Source organism: Blennius ocellaris (assembly GCF_963422515.1).
Source record: "Blennius ocellaris genome assembly, chromosome: 22".
Lineage (NCBI taxonomy): Eukaryota > Metazoa > Chordata > Actinopteri > Blenniiformes > Blenniidae > Blennius > Blennius ocellaris.
In genome coordinates, this window is record NC_137671.1 from 17,307,776 (window position 1) to 17,335,161 (window position 27,386).

A 27,386-nucleotide genomic window follows, 5' to 3' on the forward strand; every position below is an offset into this window, starting at 1 on the left:
AGAAGAATACAGTGAACAAGTTGACATATTATTTCCCTGTTTGTCTCCACTGGATGTTTACATGAATCACCAGGTTCACATGGATCATTAAAATAAAGTCTTACAGACCACTTACACACATACACACATATAGCTGAACACACAAAGTAGCCTGTATTAATATGTTTATTGGATGTGGCTGTTCATAAAAATAAATATATTATAAATATTACCAATTAAGCTTTATATACTGTATATAGTTTTTAAAAATAAATATAAAACACTGAATCTCAAATTTGAGGTTCTGTAAATAGTTTTCAAATAAACAATAAATAAAGCAACTTCTGATCAACCCATATCAATTTCAGACTTAAAATAATGTACCGTTTAGGCCCCGCCCACTCCGAGTACGGATACGGATACAGATCATTCAGATGGGTTAGGGTTAGGGTTAGATAGAGATACAGATAGTAGTGTACTCGCTCATCCCATTTGTACCAATGAGATAAAAACAAAAGACAATAGCAAAATCAAAAGTATGATAGCAATTAAGTTGCAGAAGTAATATAAATAAAAATGAATGCCATCATCAGCTTGACTGTTGGGTTACAATAAAACCAGCACCAATAATAAATATAACAAAAATGAAAATGACAGTAATCAAAATAACCCAACAGCAAAGATGTGTGACCCGTCACCTAGGACCTGTTTGCCTTGGGAGACCCTACTGGGGGGCATAAAGCCCCCCGACAACATAGCTCCAAGGATCATTCGGGTGCTCAAACTCTCCCCCACCACGATAAGGTAGCAGTTCAAGGCGGAGAATATATATATATATATATATATATATATATATATATATATATATATATATATATATATATATATATATATATATATATATATATATATATATATGTGTGTGTGTGTGTGTGTGTGTGTGTGTATATATATATTATTTATTTATATTTAAAAAAAATGTAAACAGTCAAAGTACTGATTTTATTTCTCGGAACTCAGAATTCTTTTTTTTTTCTGACTTTAGTTCAACTTTTTTTTACAATTATGTTGGAAAACAAAATGGAAGAATGAAACCTTTTAGAATTGCAATGAAACATTTCCAAAAAGCACTGTGTATTAATTTGTCAGAGATATTTTATGCAAGAAAATCATTTGGTGTGTTGGCCAAGCTAGCGGTGTGAGCTCATGTTCCAAAGAGCTAATGGCTAAAAAAAATGGTTTCATTGATGGTAGATCGAATCACGAATGCTGAGATGGCAGCAGCACAGCCATGCTGTTGTCAAGTCACAGGCATTTAACACAGCACACATGCAAGTTCACCACAATTTACAGGGATCAAGTTTTGTGACTCCAATAAAGTAGAAGCATGCTTCTTGTTACATGTAACTCCAAGTAACTACAGCACATGTAACTACAGCACATGTAACTACAGCACATTTCCTTAGTCGACTTGAGTTTGGGCTCTGGCGCGAGCCTGGACCGGACCAGGGTTGCCCCAGGGTGCATTCAGGCTGGCTAGGTCCGCGCCAGTGCCTGGAGTTATGGCTCATTTTGGCTAACCCTTGTTTTTTTCCTCAGCCAGGTTAGCATGCCCAGTCTTCCTATTCCTCCTCCACCAGCGATGTTTTGTAGAGCCAACAACAATCCACGGAGCTCCTGGTGGTCTGTTGAGTTCCACTGGAGTGTCATGAGTCTGCTTGAATTGGCGAACTGCTGTTCTATAACTGTTCCAACGTTAACTAGCTGCTTTCTGGTTCCAGGATGACTTTTTTTATATGTTGCCCATAACAGAATAGAGTGAAGCATTGCCGATAAGTTGGTTTTCTTTTACATTATTGAATTACTGTTTGATGTAACATCAGAAATAACCCTGGTATGGCACTGAGTGATTAACATTACAGAGTATCAAACTGTATGGCTTTTCTTCGGGCCTTGCCTCATTGTTTTTTCATATTCTCGTTGCATTTTAGCTATGCGAGCAGTCTCTGGTTGGTCCAGATATCTCCCATTGCTTCCATCTCTGGCTTCTCCCACCTTGAAAACCAAGAGACTAAACAAGTCTCCAGGTATAAGCTGCACTCCCAATGCAGCTGTTTGGCTCCTTTCCTGGTGAGCTTTTTTTTCCAAGAGCTTTCACATTCATCATTAAGCCTGCAGAGAAACTGTGCTGTTTGATAAACTCCTGTTGGTTCATGAAGGCTGAAGAAGCCTCAACAAAGGACTTCTTGGAAATGGCTATGCCATGTTGGTTATGTGATAAATGCAAGTGAACTTCAAGGTATTATTAAGGTGGCACAGTGAATATTTCTATTAGCAATGGATAAAAAGAAAAAAGTAAATTTAATAATGTTGCATCTTATAACTGAATCACAGCGACTTTGAAGTTTAAAGCATCACTTGAGTTAGATTTTATTGCTCTACCCTTGTTAGCCTGCATAATATTAATTATCTCATCTCTTTTCATCCATTCATCTACTGTACAGGTGTAACCCAGGTTCATAAAGCCCTAACTGAACAAAAGCCGATTATTCTAATAATTATATAATTCATGTTATTTATTTAATCTAAAAAAGGGTTCAATTATATTAAGACACTGAAGTTGAAAAGTCACATTGTAGTGGGAACCATGTGACCAGGCACAGGTCCTAACCCTAACCCACCGCCAAACCGCTCATGATGGAGGATGTTCCTGCAGCAGAACGTTCTCCACGGCTCATGATGGAGGATGTTCCTGCAGCAGAACGTTCTCCACGGCTCATGATGGAGGATGTTCCTGCAGCAGAACGTTCTCCACGGCTCATGATGGAGGATGTTGCTGCAGCAGAACGTTCTCCACGTCTCATGCTGGAGGATGTTGCTGCAGCAGAACGTTCTCCACGTCTCATGATGGAGGATGTTCCTGCAGCAGAACGTTCTCCACGGCTCATGATGGAGGATGTTCCTGCAGCAGAACGTTCTCCACGGCTCATGATGGAGGATGTTGCTGCAGCAGAACGTTCTCCACGTCTCATGCTGGAGGATGTTGCTGCAGCAGAACGTTCTCCACGTCTCATGCTGGAGGATGTTCCTGCAGCAGAACGTTCTCCACGGCTCATGATGGAGGATGTTCCTGCAGCAGAACGTTCTCCACGTCTCATGATGGAGGATGTTGCTGCAGCAGAACGTTCTCCACGTCTCATGATGGAGGATGTTGCTGCAGCAGAACATTCTCCACGTCTCATGCTGGAGGATGTTGCTGCAGCAGAACGTTCTCCACGTCTCATGATGGAGGATGTTCCTGCAGCAGAACGTTCTCCACGATGCTGGAGGATGTTCCTGCAGCAGAACGTTCTCCATGGCTCATGATGGAGGATGTTCCTGCAGCAGAACGTTCTCCACGGCTCATGATGGAGGATGTTCCTACAGCAGAACGTTCTCTACAGCGTCTCCAGACTCTGTCTCGTCTGTCACATGTGCTCAGTGAGAACCTTCTCATCAGTGAAGAACTCAGGGCTCCAATGGCCAATCTGCCAATATTGCTGTTCTCTGGCAAATGCCAATGGCCCTGCAGGGTGTTGGGCTGTAAGAACAGCTCCCCCTTGTGGACGAGGTTCCTCATAGCACCCTGGTGAAGTGTGTTTCTGACACTTTGAGCAGAAACATCACATTAGTGTCCTGCTGGAGGTTCTGCAGCTCTTGCAGCTCCTCCTGGTCCTTCTTGCACCAAGGAGGAGGTAGCAGTCCTGCTGCTGGCTTGTTGTCCTCCTACCCCCCCTCCATGTCTCCTGGTGTCCTGGCCTGTCTCCTGGTATGTCCTCCATGTCTCCTGGTGTCCTGGCCTGTCTCCTGGTATGTCCTCCATGTCTCCTGGTGTCCTGGCCTGTCTCCTGGTATGTCCTCCATGTCTCCTGGTGTCCTGGCCTGTCTCCTGGTATGTCCTCCTACCCCCCTTCCATGTCTCCTGGTGTCCTGGCCTGTCTCCTGGCATGTCCTCCATGCTCTGGACACTGTTCAGGGAGACACAGCAAACCTTCTTGCCACAGCTCATTGATGTTCCATCTTGGATGAGCTGCACAACCTGAGCAGCTTGTGTTGGTTGTCGACACGCCTCCTGCTCCTGCTCCTCCAGGACTGAAACACTAACAACATTCTAAAGTGAGCGGAACCTCAGCCAGGAACCAGGAGAACAGCATCATGGTTTGTGGTCACCAGCTGCAGAACCACTCCTTTATAGGACTTGTCTTGATAATTCCCTCTCATTTCCACATGTTGTCTGTTTCATTTGCACAACAACAGGTGAAATAGATTCACAATTAGTGTTGCTTCCTACCTGGACAGGTGATTTCACACCAGTGTGATATACTTGGAGTTACGTTGTGTTGTTTATTATTTGCACAATGTACAATTGTGAGATAGCTCAATCGGTTTCTTTATTCAACCCATCGAAGCATAAAAAGAAGCCAATAGCTTCTGTGCACTGTCCAGGCAGCACTGGTGGGTCACACTGTCTTTTTCAGTAGCGACAGCGATTACTGTACTTGTTGGCCACAGGATTCAGTTCTGCAAACCTCTGATTACAAGCTGGCTTCTCTGGCCACATCAATCTTCTGCACAGATGGAATATGTCCGCTTTTTCTCTGGTAAGAAAAAAAATCAAGTCAGAAGAGCTCTAAAACTGGAACTCTTGTAAGGTTTCCCCAATCTTCAGTGGGCAGTTTTGTATTATTGATAATGTCAAGGCTACTTTTTGCATGAATGAAGACTTATTAAAGTGGATCCATGTGAATTTTTAATGCTCATCACCGCTTTGTTTATTTTAGGTATGCAGAGAACTGGAACACAAACCTTTTTCACATACAAGAAAAAGAGAGTCACCAGTTAACCTCTAACACATTCTAGGATTGTGTGGATTGTTGTGGAGCCCACCCACAAGTACTGAATTAAATGTAAGGTATACTCAGGGAGAATATGGAAACTCAACACTTCAATTCTTTCAAACATGAAATCATACCTGATATATTGTTGCTGTGAGAATAAAACACCAACCATTATGCCGCTGGGCAGCCCACAGGTGAGCTACTCTTATTCAAACTGCTGCAGGAGTTCATGCTTTTTGTGGCAAGACGGAGCAACAGTTTTGTGTGTGTGGGAAGCAACATGGGGACAGCAGTCTTCTGCAGGTGGATATAATGTTATGGCTATTAAGTTTTTCAATTAATCTGTAACTGCCAAGCATGTCTTGCAGCTTTACCTTTGCTGACATTGCCCAGCACTGAAATTTATTCCATCATATACTGGAGAATCTGAGAAACGGTGTATTTTTGGATCAACAAAAATCCTTATTTTCCTTTTGCAGAGTTCGAAAGTTAAATGCTAATTCGTGGCGTTCTCACTTGTCCTGTAGAGCTTCAGGTGCACAATTAAAAACAGTGATCATGGTTTTGATTTGGAAGTGAGACGTTCCTCTGTCCTCAGTTCATCCAGGGACGCAGATTAAAAGCCACTTCAGATGTCAATCTTTGATGAGAGCGAATGGAAAACATATTTTCATTGTGTGTGAGTCCTTGTGCCTTTTGTGGAGGTGCTGCCCCCTCATTTATGTGTTTTTTTTTTTTTTGGGGGGTGTCTGCTTGTCATCTAAACACAAGCCTTTCTACCAAAGAAATGGAAGTCATGTTGGACTGGTAGAGGGGGGGGCAGGGCCCCGAAACTGCAGAGATATGGCACTCTTTGACAGCTGCTTTCATCTTGTTATTTCTCTTTCACACTCAAGGATTTTTGGGTTTCCAAAAATATTTCTGTCTCTCTCTCTATCTCCTTCCTTTCTCTCATCCCCCTCATCTCTTTCTCCCTTTTTGTCACTTGGCTGTGATTGGCTGTTATGACAGAACCGTCGGCGGGCTGTCAGCCTCTTCTAAAGCTTGGTTTAATTACTCCTTTTCAGTAACATGGCACATTCATGCACAGATGCGTACAAACCTCACACATTAAGCACACAAAAGCAGGCACATGGGAAAGTCACTCGCAAACACAAATGCTGACACACAAACTGGCATGTTCAGCTGCACGCCATCCAGGTGGTAATAATAAAAAGGAGTAGAAGAAGTGATGGTGATTGAACTCCCCCATCAGGTGCTCTACCTGACAAAGAGAACAGATCTCCAGATGTTTGGACATTTTTGTAAGGCCCAGACTGCACACGGGTTTGATGGTGCTCAGATCGATCACGTGTCCTGCTGTGCTAAACTCAGAATGGCCAATTAAAGCCATTGAAATGGTGGCGAGAAAAAGAGAGGAGTGGGGGGTGAGATGAGAAAGAGCGGGAGTTTGATTAGACCCGGGATGATAATGATGATGACAGCGAAGATAAAAAGGGGGGATAAAGTTGGGTGATTGCCATTTTCAGTAAATGTTTGATAATCCGAGCTGAAAAACAACAAAGTTCACTCCTCAGCCTCCCCATGATCAAGATTCCTTGACCAATGCACTCAGCTCTGCTTCCATTAGCAGGAGACAGCAGAGCACTGGGTTGAGACCCTGACTGATGGAGGGAATCAGAGACAGATGCACAGATTCACTTGAAATAGAGGAAAAACGACCAGAAAAGCCTTGTCGCACACAAATGCCAAGCCGTCTCAGATGGGCTTGTAGGGATTTTCTACCTCATATGGATCACTATTCATGTTATGGTTGGCTATCGATAATGATTAATAATTATCAAAGATAGTTATTAATAATGTTGAAATTTAATCTGATCTGTATCAGAACCTCGGAGCACCACCTGTCTTAACAGGAAATGATAGTCAATTCAGTTATATCAGTCTCATAAGATATACTAAACAGTTCATCAGGAATTTGAATTAATAGTTAAATTAATTACCATTACCAGAATTAACAGTAAAGATTGAAGGATTTTGGAGTTCTTGACACAGAAGAGGTCGACATTTCATTCACCTTTGTGCTCATTAATAACACAGCAAGTATGATTCCAAACATTATATTTATTTACAATGAAAACAAATAAAACACAGATTCTAAATACCTATATACAGCTGGGTGTGTGTGTGTGTGTTTGTGTGTGGAGAGAGAAAGAGAGAGAGAGAGTTGGAGGGAGTGTGTGTGTGAGACGTGTGATGGAACTACAAAACAAGATGGCGGATCACAAGAAACTACATTCAAATGGAGGTTGTCAGAGAGCAGGAGGTCTGTCCTGGGTCTCCACCATGTGCTGATAGCAATGGAACATGGAAGCTAGTCTTTAGCGTCTGCTTCCTGTGTGTCTCTGCTAAAGGACCATTTCTAGAATGAGTTGATGTGAATGAGACTTGTTTTGTAAAACGTCAGGAGTCGTCAGATGGTGTTCAGTTACTGTGTGATGTTGTCTTTGATGTGATATGTGTAGGATTGTGAGTTAACTAGTTAGTAAAGCAAAGATTAGCATGCAGACCCTGTGTCTGTGGCAGAGCTAACGTTGGTTTACAGGTTGATAACTGCTCCTAATATCATTATCTATAGAACTCAATCACTGTAACAGAATCAACACATCTTCATAAAGTTAAACAGTTCTATCATAGCATCAGGTTTAACTAATCTCAGGTAAAGCCCAGTTGTTGTTCCCACTTCCTTGAAGGAGTTCAGTTGTTGTCCTGCTGGAGGGAAGCTGGTGTCTTCTCCTGTAGTTAGCACCTCCTGCTAACTGTGGTTGCTGGTTCTGCAGGCTGAGGAGAAGAAGATGAAGTTGATGTTTCAGGAGTCCTTCTTTGCAGCTCCTGGTTGTTCCTTTTGTCCAGACTGAGGAGCTGGTCGCTCAGGTCTGTGAGGGTTTTCCTGCTGGTTGAGGAAAACACAAAGAAGTTCTGTGAGGTGTTGTTTCCCTGGTCCGTCCTGGAGGAACCGGGTGGTTCCCTGGAGAGCAGACTCTGGGTGCTGGTCTTCGGTCCTGGGAAGGTCTCCTCGGAGTCTTCGTTGCAAGAGAGGAGTGGAGGCCCCTGGTTGCAGGCCTCTGGCGTTAGCTGTGTGCTAACGCTGGATGATCAGCAACTCACCTCCTTGGAGTTTGCTTTGCAAGAGAGAGAGTGGAGGCTGGCTGAAGCCTTTTGTCCACGTGTGAATTCAGAGGTGTCAAAGCCTGAGAGCTTCAACCAATCAATGACTGGCTAAATGCATGGGGGAGAGTCTTGAGCAGAAAGGGGGGGAGGAAGGTCCTGGAGAATGTCCCCCCCTTCCTCACTCTAGGTGTGAAAGGTCATAACATTCCTGGGTCAGAATTCATGTCATGACTGCGTCTCATGACAAATGAATATTGTCTCTAACCAAAAAATTAACAAACTTTCTGTGGTCCTGTTGAGATCCCAACATCCCCCCTGTGTCTTCAGAAGCAGACTCGATGTGTGATTCTGAGGGCACACACGTTCAGTCCACAGATAAGAAAGTTCATTCGTCATTTCATCAGTTCATTCATCAGTTCATCAGTTCATTCATGTGGTAACATCTGGACATTTGGTAACCATCTGGGCATTGTTGGTACTATCTATCTCTGCTCTGCAAGAGTAGTACAAAACAATCCTTCAGGTTATGGAACAAAATTCAGATAAACCACAATGACACTGGCATGATGTGAAATAACTAACTTGTTTCCCACTAGGTGTTAGTGAGACACAGGGTTGTTCGTTAGAAGGGTTTAAGGTGAGAAGGAGAAGAGGTGTCACCTTGATGAGAGCTGCATGGAAATGCATGTCTATGACTATGTGTAAGTCATGAGTCCTAACTAGTGTTTCAAACTAGCTATGTGTCTGACAAGGTTGTGCACAAAATATAATCCAGTGTACTTGTTAAGTGGACAGCGGTGTTTTGACTCCAATCAGGAGTTAGGCTTACCAAGTTGATAGCAGGGTGTCTTGATATTACTGTTTAGGGACGGAGTTTCTGCTGCTGCTGACAACTCAAGTCTGCCTAACTGCAGGAAGCAAGGTGGCTACATTGGATTAGCATTTGTGTTGATGTCAGTGCAGGGATGGACTATGAGGAGCCCTGGAGCGTCTGTGGTTTGCTCGGGGCTCCGGGCGGTAACGCTCCTGGTTGTGGGAGACAGAGAGACGGTCGGAGGCGTTGTCCCTGTCTGAGAAGTCCTGACTGTGCCTGGAACTGTCAGAACTGTCAGAGTGGGCGTCGCTGTCAGACCGGTCACTGTGCACGTCTTGGTTTTGAGTCAGAATCTCCCAGTATGGTCTTCTGCAGCTTCTGTTCTGAGCATGGCCATCTCTAGGCAGCTGTGGGATGCAGCGGTTACGCTTCTGGGTTCCCTGCTGTCTTTTCACACCCCCCCTCGACCTGTTGTGAGAGGGGTGTGGGGGAGAACATCTGTTTGACACTGTAGGACTGGAACTGGCAGGTTCAGATGGTTTTGCGATGATTTTGGAAGTGACAGCAGTTTCCCAGACTGCTTGTGTGATCTTCCTGAGCTCATGCATGGATGGAATACCTTTAAGTGTCATGAGTGCAACGTGAACACGTATGGAAGGGTGCAGGTTACGCAAGAACATGGATTTGAACTTTGGGTTCTCTTCCAAGACCGGTGCGGTTCTACCCTGAAAGTACGTGTGTCTCAAACGTTGATAAAAATCCCTGGGATTTTCAAGACGTGAATGTTTAATTTGGAGAGCTGCAACTATACCGTCAGTTTCGTCAACGGCAGAAGAAAATTCTTCCGTCATCGCTTGGCGAAGCTGAGTGTAGTTGTCTTGCACACTGGGAGGTTGTGTTTGGATAAACCTATGGACCGCTCGTGAGCTCGTTTTCTGCAAAAAGAGAATCCTTTCCCTGTCGGTGGCGTGTGGAAGATCAACTAGATGAGTGTCTAACTCTCTCAAATAATCCTCAATATGTTGATCAGAGTTGTCTGGATCAAATATTGGCATGTCTTCTGCTAAAAATGTCAGCTCTTTAAAGCGAGGGAACTTGGATTTCCTCTCTGATAAAGACGGGACTAAATTAGCATTTGAAAAGGTATGGCTTGGCTCACATACCTCAGGTCTGGGAGGTGTGTCGGGGGGAGCTGTGAAGCAGCTGACCCCCCTTCTCCTGTTGACCTGGGAGTCCAAAAATGGATGAGAGGGACTTGGATCAGAGAATCTGGAAGATAATCTTACTGTCTCCTCAAAATCTGAGTCGGAAAACTGGGAAGTCAAGTCATTGCTGACTCTGTCTGTTGACAGACAGGTTGCAAATGACTGGAGTCCCAAAGACATTGACTCGGTTGGGACAGATTTCACCGTCTGTGGGGATCCCTGCTCCTCTTCCACAGAGGATGAATCTGAAAAACCAGAGTCACATTGGCTGTAAGATCTGACTGGTGTTAGATTCTCTCAACAGGCTTCATCCTCAATTTTCTTGTCTCTTCCCATTCTGTGTGCCACCACTCATTCCATTGTTTCTCTCCATCCTCTTTATCCATTTCCTTATATGTTCCTCTATTCTAAAGTGCCTATTCTCGCTCCTAATTGTTCTGCAAATATTTCACACCCTCTTTTTCTCTGCTTCTTTCTCCTTTCTCTCTCTCAGGTACCCTTCCCTACGACATCAAGATCGTGATTGCCGGAAACCACGAGCTGACCTTTGACCAGGAGTTCATGGCAGACCTCATCAAGCAGGACTTTTACTACTTTCCGTCGGCCTCGAAGCTGAAGCCAGAGAACTACGAGAACGTCCAGTCACTGCTCACCAACTGCATCTACCTGCAGGACTCTGAAGTTACTGTGAGGGGCTTCAGGATCTATGGCTCCCCCTGGTGAGTGACCAACACTACAACTACTCCCATATGTACTAATGAATCGAGATGATCTGATCTTTCATGTTTGCTGGCAAAGTGTCGCCGAGTCCTCATGGAATCACATTACAAAAGTGTCCACTGACAATGAAGGAGAAGCTGTCTTGATGTGTCATCTGAAGGACAAATTAGTTATGTTATGTTATGTGATAAGTATTATTTCAGTACTATTGTTTCAGTATGAATTATTTAGTTTATGAGGTGTAATTTTTACATGGTGTGGGACTCAAGTGTGTCACAGGTTGTGTTAGTCTGGATAATACACTTTGCCTGGAGGCTTCTGAAATGTCTAAAGGAAATGCAGAGGGCAAAAAGAAGAAGAACTTTTCCTGGTGTCCATTTTTAAGATAAGGAATCACCTTTGTGATCAAAGTGTTTTTTCAAAGTCTGGACTTTGTGTCCAAAAACAGAAACAGGAGTGTCTTTTTCGACTACATCATGTTCAGCTATCAACAGTCATACGAGACGATCAAAAATTATATTTCTGACTCTGTTAACGGGTACACATAAGCTAGCATTGGCACATCTTCATCTTTCACAATATTTAAACAACAGAAAATGTATGTTAGAGTAACTGGGGAAAACTCAAACATGCACAAAGAGAAAATGGAAACTACACACTGATGAAACCACAACTCCAGTGAGCAGCCCACATCCATCTGAAATACTTTCCTGGGGATGCACACAGATTGGCAGTGAAACAGTTTATATATGTGTTGAAATCCAGTTTTGACTTTAATTTGAACTCTTTCTATTTTTGAATAAACATATGCATGTGTAAAAAAATTGGATTATAATGTTGGTTTGATTGCATTGCATAGGACAGTTTTAAAACAAGTCATTTATTTGCTTCTTTTTTTACTGGAGATACTTTTGGTTTTTCTCAATAACAGGATGCTTTTTTCCTCCCTCCTTTAACAAATATTGTGCAGATGGCTGATGAATTAAAGAAAAACGGATTCATTGAGAGGAAAAACGGAAGAAATGTAGATGCTGCCACACCGGTGCTCTATATCAGAGATTCCCAGTATTGGGGACTTTACTTTAAAAAAGTAATCCTTTACAGTTACTCAAAACTTGTTCCAAAAAGTAACTGAGTTAGTAATTGGATTACTCTATAATAAAAGTAACTTACTACCAAGGAAAGTAACTATGTTTAGCGAGTCTTATTCTTAATTGAATAAATCAAACTCTCAAGCTCAGACATCTGGTCTGGTAGACATTCTGTTCTTCAAGTATTTTCTTCAAAAGTAAAACAGTTCAATAATATGAAGTGTGACTAACCCATGTAGCCTAAGCATCCTATCCTTCAAATCACTGATTGTATCTAAGAAGCAGCAGCATTTCAAACTTCTTGTCTGTCAGTCTGTTCTAGATCTAGCTTTGGCTGCTTGGGCCACTTTGCTCCGTGTTCTTCTTTGCTCGTGGATGGCGCGCTATCATCTGTGGCTGAGGTATTGGTGTTTTTGGCTACTAGATTTGTAGACGTGTGTGTCGTTGTGAAGTAGTTCATCAAATTTGAGTTGCTTACTAGTATTTCCAAAGTCTTCACTACTGGACATAATGTACATTTTACATGCACATTCTTACCTTTGACCACAATGAATTTAAAGTAGTGCTTGTAACACCCACCTCCTTGAAAATACCAAGTTTTCATCGGACTGCTCCAGACTCGCCATCTCTGCTGCTCTCATAGTGTGTGTGTGTGTGTGTGTGTGTGTGTGTGTGTGTGTGTGCGTGCGTGCTCAGCTGGCACATGTGTAAAAACACTGGCTCTGATTGGCTACCATAAAAGGTGACTCCACCTGAGCCAATCGCTTACCTCGTTTTGAATCCACCTCCTCACTACGGTGTATGAAGCCAGGGGGGTTTCAGATAACATTTTCTTCAATCAATGCAATGTAGCACACCCTATTTAACTTTTCAGTAATGTTAACGGCGTAAAAAGTAATTAGTTAGATTATCCTGTTACTGAAAAAATAACGCCATTGCCTAACGCCGTTATTTTAAATGGCGTTATTCCAAACACTGGGGATTCCAGTGGGGGGGGGGGGGTACCAAAGATTCTTGGGGTTTGTGAAGCTCTCTTGGTTTTAACATTGTTCATGTTTTGATATGTCAGCATTTCATTTATGTATGTCACAGAACTACTCGGTTTGTATATTTACATTAAAAGGGAGTTGTTCTTTTCAATATTTTTTGAAATTACTACAGTAATTTCTAGACTATAATCCGCTACTTTTTTCACATGCTTTGTACCCTGTGGCTTAAACAATAATGCAGCTAATTTATTGATTTTTATGGGTTAATGAGCTTCATGTCCCCCCCCCCCCCCTTTTTTTAACCCCTAATCCCAGACTGTGCCCCCTCTATAGGAGCATAGTTTGGGACCTGATTTTTTTTTTTTTTTAGATCTCTCCTTACCTCCTGTTTTCCATTTTTCATTTAAGCACAGTGCGCAATAAACTATTCTATGTATGTGTTCTATACACTTGCAAAAGAGATTATTAATCTCAATGTGTTTCTCCTGAATAAATAAAGGCTATACATGAGTGATGCGTTCAGGTGCATCACGTAACTCCGACTTTTCTGATCTTTCTTGCAACCAATTGTCCAGAAGTAATGGTATTTATAAGTGTCTGCAGCAAGACAGTTACATTGAATGTGGCTTCATAGAAGCAATGGACAAAGTTAGAGCTGAAATGCAACTTTGTTCTGAAAGTTTGAAACAGTGTGAGCTGAAGTGACACCAGACCACCACATACCTTGAGGTGGTGTGCAAATCCAAAGACTATCCTCAGGAAAAGGAACTTGTCGTTACAGAATATAATAAAGAATCAATGATTCACATTTCGTGCATTGTGCGTTTTCTTCAGTATTTGAGGGGGAATTTGAGAGGGTGTGGAAGGAGGTTATATAGGTTTACAATGGTAAAGCTTTGGGTCAACTGAATTATAAAAATACCATTTATATAAATAATTCACAGCATAAATTATTTCAATGTGTATTTTGTTGTATTGGGTGGAGCTGGTGCTCACTTTTGGGAGGCAGAAGTTTGTTTCTATTGTTTCAGGCAGTAGTGGGCATTAAAAACGTATGACTTTAATGCAGTTGCTCAACAAACTGCTAAATTAATAGCGTGACAGCACCTATCTGACAACTGAGGTTTAGAATTGAGCATTTTGCTCTAAATGCTCGATCTCATGACATTTCTATTATTTTGTAAGATGTCTAAATTCACCAACTTGTGGTTTTAGAATCTAATAAAACTTTGAAATGTGTAGTGTTATTTGTAGAAGTAGGAGGAATTCTCAAGCAACTGAATCAGGTCAACTGGACTAGGTTTTGAGCAAAGTGGTTTTAAAATGATTATGAGCATGTCAGGTTGAGCTCCATTCAATCACTTCTTGCAAAACCCACATTTTAATAGTTGCTTTTTGCATGTGAAGTCACTCGTGGTCTTATTCTTAGTTGATCACCTGCAAACTGAAACAAATGCACTTACTATAGTGTACAGTTTATATGTTATATGCTGTATGTTAGCTTTTAATCAATTTTGTCATCAGTCTGTGTGTGGGGGTTTTTCTGACAGGTTTCCTGGGGCAGTGTGTGAGTTTGGGTGTATGAGTGTGTCTTTGCTGCCAATGCATAGTCATTGGTTTGCTGTGATAGCAGGGTCCCCTGGGTTAATTGCTCAGGCCACTGCAGAGAGTTGCCTGAGATGGACTCGGAGGGAGATGTAAAAGAGGATATAAAGGAAGAAGAGGGTGGGAAAGGTAGAAAAAAACATGAGGAAAAGGGGAGGGAAATGGAGGCCCAGACAGATAGATGGAAAGGATTTATCCAGTGTGTGTGTGTGTGTGTGTGTGTGTGTGTGGAGGTCCCCTCCCCACCCAAACCCTTCCTGCACTGTCTCCCTTCTTCCATGTCTTTATCCTGCACTTCCGTCATCACTCCACATTTGCTCCCTGATCCTTCTTCTGTGCACCCCCCATCCCCCCACAGTAAATACCTCCCTCTTCGCCATTGTGATGCTCAGCGAACAAAGCTTTATATCCTGTGCTTTACCACAACACTTCCACCTCTGTCATCATGGATAGAATAAAATATATAAGAAAGAAAGAGTTAGAATTGTCCAAATGTTTGAATCATACATTGATTTGACATTTAACTTCAACTATTTTGATTGTATTGTTTTTTTTGTGCTAAATGTAAACATTTCCTGCTCAACTATGTGAAAGAGATCCATTTGCCAATGAGGCACAGGCTGACTAAGCTCCACTCTCACAGCTTGGAGATGCCACTTGTTGTTTGCTCTGTTGTCACTAACTCTTTTTACTACAGTGAACAATTAAATAAATGCAACACTTTTCTTTTTACCCCTATTTGTCACAAGCTGAGCTCGAAGACCAAAGAAAAGTTGGGCAGTGATGTCAGCCAGCTGTTAAAAAAATAAGCTTCTTCGGCAGGAGAGTTCAAACTCCATGAAGAAACTGTCAAACTCATTGGCCACGCCCCCTCATGGCAAGCGCACATCTGTGAAGTAGCATTTTAACTTTTCAACGGCACAGCTTATTTCTTGCTTCCAATGTTTTCAGAAATACATTTCGCTGAACTCTTTCAATAATAAAAGAGAAAGTTTGCACCTGAGCTGCCATGTTGGTCTGGTTTGAACCTCAGCAGCTGATTGGTGTATTCAGGGGCATGCATCACTGCATGCATGTTCCGCCTTCTGACATTTTAACAAACTGTGGGGCTCGTACAGTACTGAGGTTGTAAGCTAAATACGATTAAAATATGACTGATAGTTATTAGCGAGCTGGAACACACATGCGCAGCACATGGCAGTGCAGCGCCGACATTGTTCAGCCAGGACGGTTGGCATAGCCGAAACAAATTTCTTCGGACAGAAGGAGCTGGCCGAATTAAATTACATAATTTTGTTCAGGATAGTGCCGAAGTTTCTTTGTGTTCTTATGGAGTATGAATCGGTCTTAAGCCTGGTAGTTTTACTGAAAGTCAGTCCGTATCAGGTGTGAACACCATTTGCCTCACAGAGCAGCACATCTCTGATGTTGATCAGGTTGTTGATTGTAGCCTATTGGAATGTTGATCAACTCCTCTTCAATGGCTTAGCCAAGTTGCTGGATATTGGCAGGAACTGGAACACGCTGTCGTACATGCCGATCCAGAGTGTCCCAGACATGCTCAGTGGGTGACATATCCGCGAAGTATGCTGGCCATGACTGGGATTTTTTCAGCATCCAGGAATTCTGTGCACAATATTGCAATAAAATGCACCTGTGTTCATTGTCCATAATGTACATCTGCCCATACCATAACCCTACCACCACAATGGGCCACTCCATTCAAAGTGATGACATCAGCAAACTGCTCACCTACAAGATGCTGTCTGCCATCTGGCCTGCACAGTGGAAACTGGGATTCATCCATGAAGAGACACTTCCCCAAAGTGCCAGACACCATCAAATGTGAGCATTTCCCCAATCAACTCAGTTACAATGACAAACAGGTGGAGACCTTGATGAGGAGCATGTAGATGAGCTTCCCTGAGGTGGTTTCTCTTTTTCTTCTTAATTCGACTTCCGTCGAGATAATCATAGTTGCCGCAACTTGCCAGTTAGAACTTTCCGACACGGTTTGCTTCAACTCTTCAAAGTCCAGGCCAGTGTCTCTCACCTCATCTCTGTCTGGATATGTCAAAGGTCTGCAACCTCTCTTTTGGCAAGGTGGTCTCCATAGAAGGACGTCACAAATAGTTTGGTCTTTAGCTCTCAAACAGTGTCCCACAAACCTGGCTTTCCTCTGTGCATAGCTTTTAGAAATAGGTGGAATGTGACCGCTTACATGCTCTAAAGAAGAAGATCTTAGTAGAATTAGAGATAACCGATTGCCAAATGTATATTTTTATTGTTCTATTTGTTTCAAGGGCTTGACCCTTTCTTGGCAGAAAGTCCTTTTTTGTTGTCTGCAATGTATGACCCTAGACATCTGAAGTCCTTAACTTAATTCAAAAGAGAAACATCTCTTGAGTAAATTGGAGGGTGGTCCTGACAGTGGTCCTCGTTCCTGTTTGTGCAAAAAATCTTTGTTTTTGCAAACCAGTTGTGGCTCATCTCAGGTGCTCTTGTAGGTAAAGATGCTGGATGGGGAGGTCCTGTGCCGGCTTGCACCTGGTCTGCGGTTGTGAGGCCAGTTGGATGTACTGTCAAAATGTCTGAAACACCCCGGGAGACCACTTATGGTAGAGCAATTACTATTGAAATCACAGGCTACAGTTGTGATGGATATTCTGACAGTCGGCATGCCAATCGCACACTCCCTCAACTTGCAGCATTGTGCTGTGTAATAAAATTGCACATTTTAGAGTGGTCTTTTATTATGGCCAGCCAAAGGCTCATCTGTACAATAATCATACTGTCCAATCAGTATCAGTAATTTTTTATTTTATTTAATTGGAACACTTTATTTTATTTTACGTTTGATATCTGGCTTACTTGTTTACTGGAATCAGCTGATTGCTTCTTTGTTAAAAGTTTGTACTGTCCAGTCCTTCACTGTGTATATATTTATTAACCATTTGCCTTGTATTTGTACATTACTGATCAAAGTTTTAGATTTGGATTTTCACGAAATTAAAGTTAAAATACTGCAGCTTTGGACTGAGAGAAAACCAAGATGAAGCTAATTATACCTTAAAACCTTTATTTAAGCATTTATACCTTACCATTTGTATTATGTCATCTATGATTGAGTGTGTTTTTTAGTGTTGTCTCTGAGGTTGCTGTCACAACATTTCACTGCAAACACTGTGTTTTAACATTGTAAGAGTGAGAATAAAGAACTTCTATTCTATTGTATTAAATTAGGCAAAAATATTATCTAATTATTGCCAGAAGTCATTACATTTCCTCTTTCTCTTTGACACTACATATTGTTCTTTGTTTTTCATAACCATGTCCAGAAACCTCGTAGATGAAACATCAACATATTGCTGTTTTGTCCAATCAGAACAGGTAAAACTTTCTTTTATTTCTGTAAACCAACCAAGAACAAAGAAATAAACCATCTTTCTTGATGTAAGGAAAATAAAAGAGCTTCTCTGTTTGGTGACAAGGGAGCATTGTTTCAAATTGTGTCACACATTTTTACCAAAGAAGTTTGGTGCAAGTTTGGTTCAAAGAAAATTGTAAATTTTTTTGTAGGGGCAAACTTCAATCAATACAATTCAGAAATATATTGTACAAGTAATTTCAGCTTCTGAATCTCCTTTTGTCCTGTTTTGAAGAGTGTGCCGACATGCCAATAAAATAGATTCCACAAAACAACCAGTGAGCGCATAGCAACATATGTAAACAACAATGGGAGGATTATATGGCAGACGAGCTATTTAAATATTGCGATTCATGGAGAAAGACGATTGTCACTCCCAATCAGCAGATGGCTGAGTTGTTGCTTCTCCTTATGGGACTCATTCTGTAGTACTAAATGCCTCAACAGAGGGTTGACGAAAAATCATAACCATTGGTTAAAGTTGATTATGTACCATCCACAACTTTTGTAAGTGGGGACGCATGAAAACCGGTTTCCCCTAGCCCCACCCCGTCCCTGCACAGTTGAGAAACTAAATATTATTTCTTTGTGGCTCTTTTTCTGTGAAATTCTTTGTGGCAGAGAGGTGAGGCAGCGCACCTGATTCATATCAGGCACTTAATCCCCTCTCAGTCCATGAAGGAGGAGCCGTCCAAGGGTGGCAAGCACAACTGCCAAATTAAAGCGCTATTAACAGACATCCATAATATGGGCAATCGATGAGTAAATGCATATGTAAATGTGTGTAGGACATGTGGTCTCTTCAATTTGGTTAAGGAAAAAACAAATAGGGGAAATAGTTGCTATGTATACAAAGTAGACCTCCAACTTCTAGGGGTTATTCCAGAAAGGAGGTTCAACAAAGTATCTCCGTGAACGTGAGTTTAATTACTCTGAGATGAGAAAGTCTTGAGTTTCCAGTTGCAGAACAGCTGATCTGAATTAGTTCAATCAATTCTGAGTTTGTGAGAGTCACACATGTGTACAACCGCAATAAAAAGCTATCGTCAATGGAGCTTCGATATCCCAAGTCACTATGGCAACAAACTGAAAATCAAGATGTTTTGCTGCAAAAGTCACAGCGCAGCAGCAGCGGAGGAGAGAAAGAGAGACGAAATAGAATGGAACTTTAATTATATAGCACATTTTACAGACGTGTGTCACTAGGTGCTTAACAGCACTAAACAAAAAAAAGGATAAGGTTATTAAAGGTATAGAAGCAAGAAAAAAAAACATACATAGTTATACAAAAAAGTAAAATTGTGCAGTTATTGGTCAAAGGCCTGCCTGAAGGAAGATGTTTTTAACAGCTTCATAAAGGTACCACAGGAATCAGCAGAGTGCAAGTGCTTCAAATGTACAATCGCCACAGGTTTTGAGATTCGCGTGTGGGAACGCAAGCAGCATTCGTTGACCAAACTGAAGTGCTCTATTTGGGGGTTATGGGTGAAAGCTATGGCTGACTCCAACATGAAGTGCATGACAGTAATCCAGCTGGGATGTAAGAACAGCATGGATTACTGTTTCAAAGTGCTGCTGTGCCACAATGGTCTTCACCTTTGCAAGCCTTCTGAGGTGGAAGAAGCTGGACTTAACCACTGCCCTGATCTGATTAAAAATCACTGTCAATTCTAAAACCTCGGTTTAAAACCACTGGCTTCACATGCGGAGCCAGGGGGGCCCAAGTGCAAAAGAGGGGGTTCACAGGAGCCACTGGGCCCAAACACCATCACCTCAGTTTTGTTTTCATTAAAACGTAGAAAATTAAAAGCCATACAGGCTTTAATGTCACTGAGGCATGACAGAAGAGGTGAGGCATCTTTCTTTTGAAGCGGGACATAAATCTGGCTGTCGTCCGCATCGCAGTGGAAAGATATGTCGTGCCTCCTAAACATAGAACCCAGTGGTAGAGGGTACAGGGAAGAAACCAGAGGCCCTCAAATGTACCCCATATGTGAGAGGAGCAGAGGAGGCTTAGGAGCCAGCAAGGCGAACACACATGGTTGTGTCTGCCAGATAGGACCTAAACCAGGCCAGAGCAGTACCACGGACACTCACCAAGAGCTGCAGCTGAGATATCAAGATGTCAGGATCCATGGTGTCAAATGCATCAATTAGGTCCAGCAGAACCAGAACCACATGGTCACCATGAATATTAGCTTGGAGGATGTCATTAAAAACCCCAAGCAATGCTGACTCTGTGCTGTGCAGGGTTTGAAAAGCAGACTAACAAACGTATAGAATGTTATGCTCCTCGAGGTAGGCCTTAAGCTGTGCATGGACAACCCGATCTAACATTTTTGAAATGAGATAACCCGACATTTGGCTAAGACAGTCTGATCAAGGCCTGGTTTCCTGCAAGGCTGCACCACTGCATGTTTAAAAAGCACAGGAACAACACCAGATGAAAGGCTGTAGCTAATAATAGTGTTGCTGAGCTTCCCTATGCTGGGAAACATTTATTTTAAACCATGAGGGAGGATAGTATCTTGCAAATAGTAGTTGCAATGTCACTGGCTCAAACTCATCAAATGTAATCAGACAAAGACCAGAGTCAGTGGGATTAAAGCAGGCATCAGCGCCTCCTGCTGTCCAGAGAGAGCAATGAGCAGACTCTGGGCAGCAGGTAAAACACCCTTCTGAAGAGAGTCATTCATGATTTTAAGATCTCAAACTCCAAGAACCCGTAGAATGTTTTAAAAAAACAGAGTGGGAATCGGATCGAAAAGGTTGTGGGTCAACTTGGGAGAAAACTTGACCAAGTGTCTCAGCGTCAACAAGAACAAAACTTCAGTGTCTTGTTGAGATGAAAGATCAGTTCTTATATAGCATCAATTTTACTTCTGAAGTTTCTGAAAAGTCCTCACATAAAACATCTGTTAAAATACTGGAGGACTCATTCAAATCTGTATTAATTAAAAGGTCAATGGTGGAAAAGAGAAATCTAGCATTGTTTTTATTATCTGAAACAAGTTTTGAAAAATGAGATGTTCTATATTATTTAACTTTATTGTTGTAGATTTTGAGTTGTTGACATAAGATTTAATGGTGAACAGTTCATTTAGTTTTCCTTCATTTTCTTTCTGTACTCCTGCAATGCCTCTTCAGTCTTTAAATGTCCTTGGTTCTCCACGGAGGCAGAGCTTTGTTTTTAATGATTTTTGTTTTCAATGGAGCCACTGAGTTTAGGCTTGTAGTGAGTTTACTATTAAAATTATTTACAATAAAATCACAGGACGCAGGTAAAATGTCAGCAAGAGCTCTGCATTTCACTACACCGTTCTCACGAGAGCGTCACAGAAACAGACAGTGGTGGTCGGACACAGCCAGGTCAAAACAAAGCCCACCTGTTGTGGGTGGGCTGTGAGACGTTTAAAAGATTCATAAAATCAATGGCAGCACGGTCAGACTTGTTATCTATGTGTAAGTTAAAGTCACCGGTTATCAAAATGATATTAGATTTGGCATGTATGATTGATAACAAGTCTGAAAATCCACTGATAAAAGAAGCGCAGTCGAGTTTATGTAAATTGAGATCATTTATAATAAAAGTTTTACTCCACTGATTTACATTTAACTTAAGATCGCAGAATACAGGTAGGAATAATACGTATGTGTAAATATGAATTTCATTTCGGGTAAATCCAACAGGAGAAAGGCAAATTGGAAGAAGGTAAAAATGATTAAATTTTTACCTGACCTGACCTAAATATTGTAATGACCAGTGTCAACTATTGTTCATTGTTCGGTTAAAAACTGTGTTATAATTGTTATTCTCACAGTTTATGTTGTTGCAGTTGTCATGGTGGTTGGATGAGCGGGCACCTGGGAGGAGGGGCAAGGAGCAGGGAATGCTGGGTAGGAGAGAGAGAGAGAGAGAGAGAGAGAGAGAGAGAGAGAGAGAGAGAGAGAGAGAGAGAGAGAGAGAGAGAGAGAGAGAGAGAGAGAGAGAGAGAGAGAGAGAGAGAGAGAGAGAGAGAGAGAGAGACTTTACCACAACGTTTATTGAGGCGTCATTCACTCAATGTGAGTACAAACATCACACAAACAACAACACTCAGGATGGGATCAACACATAAAAGAAAAGGATCAACACATAAAACATCTTTGTGGTTAAAAATTAAGGACCAGGCTTCCTCCGCTGACCACACACAAGACCCCCCCTATGGTCCAGACCCCCTCGAAGTCTTCCAGACCCCCCACCAAAGTGCTGTAGAGGTGCTCCACTCTGAGCCGCACTCCCACGAGCCTCCTCAGCATCAGCTCTGGGTCGACGCATCCTGAGCCTCGCATCTGGTTGGTCCACTAGAAAGTTTGTCAGGGTTCCCACTCTTCGCTGAGCCACCGAGAACTTTGGGCCAAAAATGAAAAGTTCCCTTGTGAACGGCAGGCCCAGTTCATCCCCCCACTGCTTCAGTAGAGTGAAGAGGGGAGCGAGCCGGGAGCAGGACAGCCACAGATGCTCCAACGTTTCCTCCTCCGGGCAAAAAGCGCAGTGGCCGTCGGACCTTGGGTCAAAGTGGGCCACATGTCTGTTCGTGGCCACGGCCCCATGCACCACCCTCCACTGGAGATCCGCGCAGCGTTTCTCAATCGGAGGTCGGTACAGGGACCTCCAGCTGCCTTTGGGAGACGACCCCGGGGCCAACACACCTGACCACCTGGACTCCGGGGTGGCAGCCAGCGCAGCTCTATGGTGGACTTTAGTCGCAGTGATGTACAGCTCCTTCTTTGTCACTGTGGCCATTGTTGGCAAGATGGAAAAGGACAGAAGGGTGCCAGCTGTTCCCTGCTGTGCTCCTACAGCCTGCACCGACAGTGGAGGGAAGGGCAAAGGGCGGACAGGTGGACTCACTCCGCACGTCCCTAGGGCTTCTCTGAAGCGTGGGGGGAGCCCTCTCCGGACCTCCTCCAGCAGCTTCTTAATCAGCCGCTGAGACCTTATCCCAGTCTCCTGGCTCAGCTGGGCAGCACTCTTCCAGCCTCTCTCCGTCCGCAGGTCGATTAGTCTGGTCACCCCTGAAGACACCAACGCCCGTCTCACCTGAGCAGATTCCAGAATGCCGCTCCTGACCACAGGATTATGGAAAAGCGGCTCTTCTCCTGCACGACCGTATGGTTCCTCTCGGGAGATTGACAGCACTGAGCTCCACGCCTTCAGCACAGAGCGATAGAACCCCGTGGTGCCTGTCAAGTCGACCCCTTTGAGGTCCAAGAGGAACATGTGTTTGTCGTAGTCCAGGCCCCCCACTCCATGGAGCAAGACGGCCGCCAACTCTGCCCACAGCGGATGTTGGCCATAGAGCAGGTGCTGCACAGTCTGTAAGCGGAGTGCGACCACACGGCTGGAGATATCTGTCAACCCCTGTCCTCCCTCATCCACCGGAAGATAAAGAACAGCTGCACTCCGCCAGTGGAAGCCCCCCCAGAAGAAGTCCACCAGCTTCTTCTGTATCTTCACCACCACAGAGTCCGGAGGCTGCAAGACGGTGAAACGGTGCCACAAACAGGAGGCAGCCAGAGTGTTGACGACCAGAGCCCTCCCCCTGTACGACAACTTGGGCTGGACCCATGTCCATCGAGACAATCGGGCACTCACCTTCTCCACAAGGCCGTCCCAGTTTTTCGCTTGGAACTGATAGTCTCCCAGGCACACGCCCAGGCACTTAATCCCCTCCGTGCTCCACTGCAATCCTCCAGGAAAGATGGGCCTCGTCTGGTGGACCCACTGACCCAACAGAAACCCCTCGCACTTGGTCCAGTTCACCTTAGCTGAGGAGGCGCGCCCATAAAGAGAAAGTTTTTGTTCCACGGTGTCCGCGTCCTCTTGTCCCAATACACAGATGGTGAGGTCGTCTGCATACGCTGCAAGGTGAAGGGGCTGCGATACCTGTTCCACCGTAAGGCCTCTCAGCCCCCTCCTGAGCTGGTGAAGCAGGGGCTCAATAGCTAGAACATAGAGCATCCCAGAAAGAGGGCAGCCCTGCCTGATGCCCCTCCGCACCTCCACAGGTCGACTCAGCCCTCCCCCCACCCTGAGCAGCACCGTAGCCCCTGCGTACAGTGTTCCGATCCAAGCCGTGAAAGCTGCAGGAAAACCAAACGCTCTCATGGTGTTAAAAAGATAACGGTGGTCCACTCTATCAAACGCTTTCTCTTGGTCTATCGACACGAGCCCAAGGTCCAGTTTCCTCAGTTTAGCAACTCCAATGATGTCCCTAATAAGGAAAAGGCTGTCCATGATGGTACGTCCAGGGATAGAATATGTCTGTGTCTGGTGGATTATAGAGTCTAGACTGTCCCTCAACCTGTTAGAAAGCACCTTCGCCATTATCTTGTAGTCTGCGCACAACAGGGAGACTGGTCTCCAGTTCTTTAAAAGTGTCAAGTCGCCTTTCTTTGGCAGGAGCGCCAACACTGCTCTGGTGCAGCTGCCAGGCAGTAGCCCCCTCTGCAGTGCAGCAGTAAGGACAATGTATAGATCAGGCCCTAACACAGTCCAAAACTTTTTATAAAACTCAGGGGGGAGACCATCGATCCCTGGTGCCCGTCCACCGCTGAGTTGTTGTACTGCAGTAGTCATCTCCTCCAGAGTGATGGGAGAGTCCAGAGCTGTGGCCTGAGCCTCCTCCAGCTCCGGCAAACCTTCTACTATCTGTCCCTGACAGTCCGCATTGCAGTCACTGGCCTCGAACAGTTCAGTATAGAAGGCTATAGCCTCCTGTCTCATCAGTGAAGGGTCAGATGTAACCTCCCCATTGGCCAGTCTCAGGTGCATGAGGTCAGTGTTAGTCCGAGTCCCCCTCTCCAGGTTGAAAAAGTACTGTGTCGGTGAATCCATGCCTGAAATAGCTGTCATCCTGGTCCTCACCAACGCCCTTTTGGCCTTTTCATTCATAAACCTCCTTAGTGCCCCCCTCCTGTCTGACAAGGCATCATTGCTCCCAGTTCCCATAACGACCCCCTCCTCCAAGATGGCCACCTCTTGCTCCAACTGCTCTAAACACTCCCTCTCATTCTTGTGGGTGTTCGCAGTGTACTGCTGCACAAAAAGTTTAATTTGGCTCTTCCCCACCTCCCACCACTTCAAGGGGTTTTCAAAATCTGCTGTCCTGAGTTGCCACTGCTCCCAAAAGTCCCCAAACGCCCCGACAAAACCCCTGTCCTGCAATAGTTTCACATTCAGTCGCCAGTAGGGGCAGCGACGCGCGCGACCCGGCACACAGTACTCTGTTACCACCACATGGTGGTCTGAAAACCCAATGGGGATGATTTGAGATGTCTTTACTTTGTTACAGTGTGTTTGATTAGTGTAGAGCCTGTCCAGGCGGGCTGCACTTACACTGCCCCCCCCGCGCGCACACCCATGAGTACTGACGGGCCCTAGGGTGGCACTGCCTCCATGTGTCAATGAGATCGTTCTCCCTCAGCACACTATCCAACAGAGAGGCTACCCTTGGGTGAGGCTCAACACTGTTCCTGTCCAAGGGATGGATTGTGCAGTTCCAATCCCCGCCCACAATCACCACAGAGTTACTATCGTAGTTTTTAAGCTGCCTGTTCAGTGACTGTAGTAGCTGTGCTCTATGAACTGGTGAATTATGTGCATATATATTTATAAATACAAAATGTGTCTCTCTAATTGTGGCCTGCACCACCTGCAGTCTACCTCCCTCCACCTCCAGGTGATTGGCTCCTCCCAAAACCACCCGATCTGAACCCATGACCGCCACTCCTGCACTCACATTAAAGCTGTGACTCATGAACAAAGGCCCTGACCAAACCCCCGCCCAACTCGTCTCATTATGTGCAGTACTGTGTGTCTCCTGTAGGAGTAACACATCAATGCGTTTAAGTTTCATGAGTTGAGCCACAGCCGCCTGCCTCTCTCGATCTCTACCCCCATTAATGTTGAGCGTCCCCACTCTAAGGCTCTCCATAGAAGAAAGAGGATAGAATACAATAGAAAAAAACCCACGTAAAGAAAGAGACCCCACTGTGCACCAGCCATTATAACAGTTCAGAACTCCTCTTTCCCCACTCTGTCCTTTTTAATCCTACCCACTAATTTTGACAACCTATACCTTTTCTTTTTGCTCCGTTGGTCAATGCCAACCTGCTTCTTTATCTTCTTTACAGATTTAATGAAAGCCTCAAGATCTGGGAAAAAATCCTGCACATTCTCCACCTTTTATGGCAACATTTATGTTTTAACTGTACATTGTCCCTTTTAAATAAATTTTATATTCATTCATTCATTTTTCCCATATGTGACATCCAAAAAGCCATTGATGTCACTAAGTGAGTAGGCGGGGGGTTCGTCTAACCCCGCCTCCTGAGAGAGGTCAATGTATCGTCCATGTCCTCCTCATCCTCCTCACACTGCCTATTGATCTCACCTCCTGCCCACTGTGGACTGGCCTCCTCTATCCCCTGCGCACTGCTCCCCTCACCAGCATCCTGCCCACTGCTGCCTCCTGGCTCCGCCCTGCCCTCTGCTCCAGCACCTCGCTCAGTGCTCAGTGACGGGGGTGGAGCACTGTTTACAGTTTCTCCCCGTGTTTGAACTGCCACCTCTGGCCCACTCCCCACATCATCATCCTGTGGCTCACTGGGCACCCCCGCCTCAATCTGAGCAGCTGCAGCACCGGAAGGCCCCGGTAGTTGCTCCTGCTCTGTCACTCGTGTTTCCTCGCTCCTCGCACCCGCCGCCTCCACGCCCCCCGTCGCCCGCTCGGACTCCCCGGCTCGGCCCTCTCGGCGGGGGCAGGAGGCAGGAGGACCTTGTGCCCGAGGTCCCCGCACTCAAAACACCTCATACTTCCCGAGCTCACCTACAGAGTGTAGTGTCTATTCTCGTGTTTCACTGCAAATGACAACTGGAGCGCTCCGCTGGGGTCGTTCAGGTACATAAAGCACTGCCTCCTCAGGGACTGCACGTGCTGCAGTCTGGCGTCTTTACAGCCCAGACGCACCGGTTGTAACCCGCTGGCCAGCTTTCCAAAGCGAACCAGCTCTTTCTCAATACTGTCGTTAAGAATGAACGGGGGCACGCCAGAAACCGTGATTCTGACGGAAGGTACAAACAATGGAGACACAGTTACGAACCCATTGTCCAAAACTAACCCGCTCTCAACGAGGTCGTGCACCAGACGCACCTCGCGCAGGAAGGCCACCACAGCCTGTTTCATTCTGGACCCATATGTAATGTTTGCATGGCCCACCTGCTCCACGAGGGCCAACAACACCTGTTCAACGGTGAACCGTGGGTCAGCCACTATCCTGACCCCGTGTTTAAGCGACGGAGCCTGCGCGCCCTCGTCCGAGGGGCTCGCCATGCCCGGCCGCCTCTCCCCCCACAGTAACTCCCCAACCACGCACCTCCAACACAGAAAACAGCTCTTACCTCCTAGCAAAGAGTGACAGCATGAAGATGGAAACTTTGTGCCGACTCACTCACTCAGCTCCA

General features: G+C 44.4%; 1 protein-coding gene across 2 annotated transcripts in view; it reads left to right on the forward strand.

Annotated features, from left to right (window-relative positions):
• Positions 1-27,386, forward strand: part of mpped1 (metallophosphoesterase domain containing 1) — a gene marked incomplete at both ends in the record, with an annotated part of 407,823 nt that overhangs the window by 272,651 nt on the left and 107,786 nt on the right. For both annotated transcript variants that reach the window (XM_080518493.1, XM_080518492.1), the window contains one exon: positions 10,540-10,765. In XM_080518493.1, the coding sequence (XP_080374619.1) occupies positions 10,540-10,765 (226 nt within the window). The remainder of the gene's footprint in view (positions 1-10,539; positions 10,766-27,386) is intronic.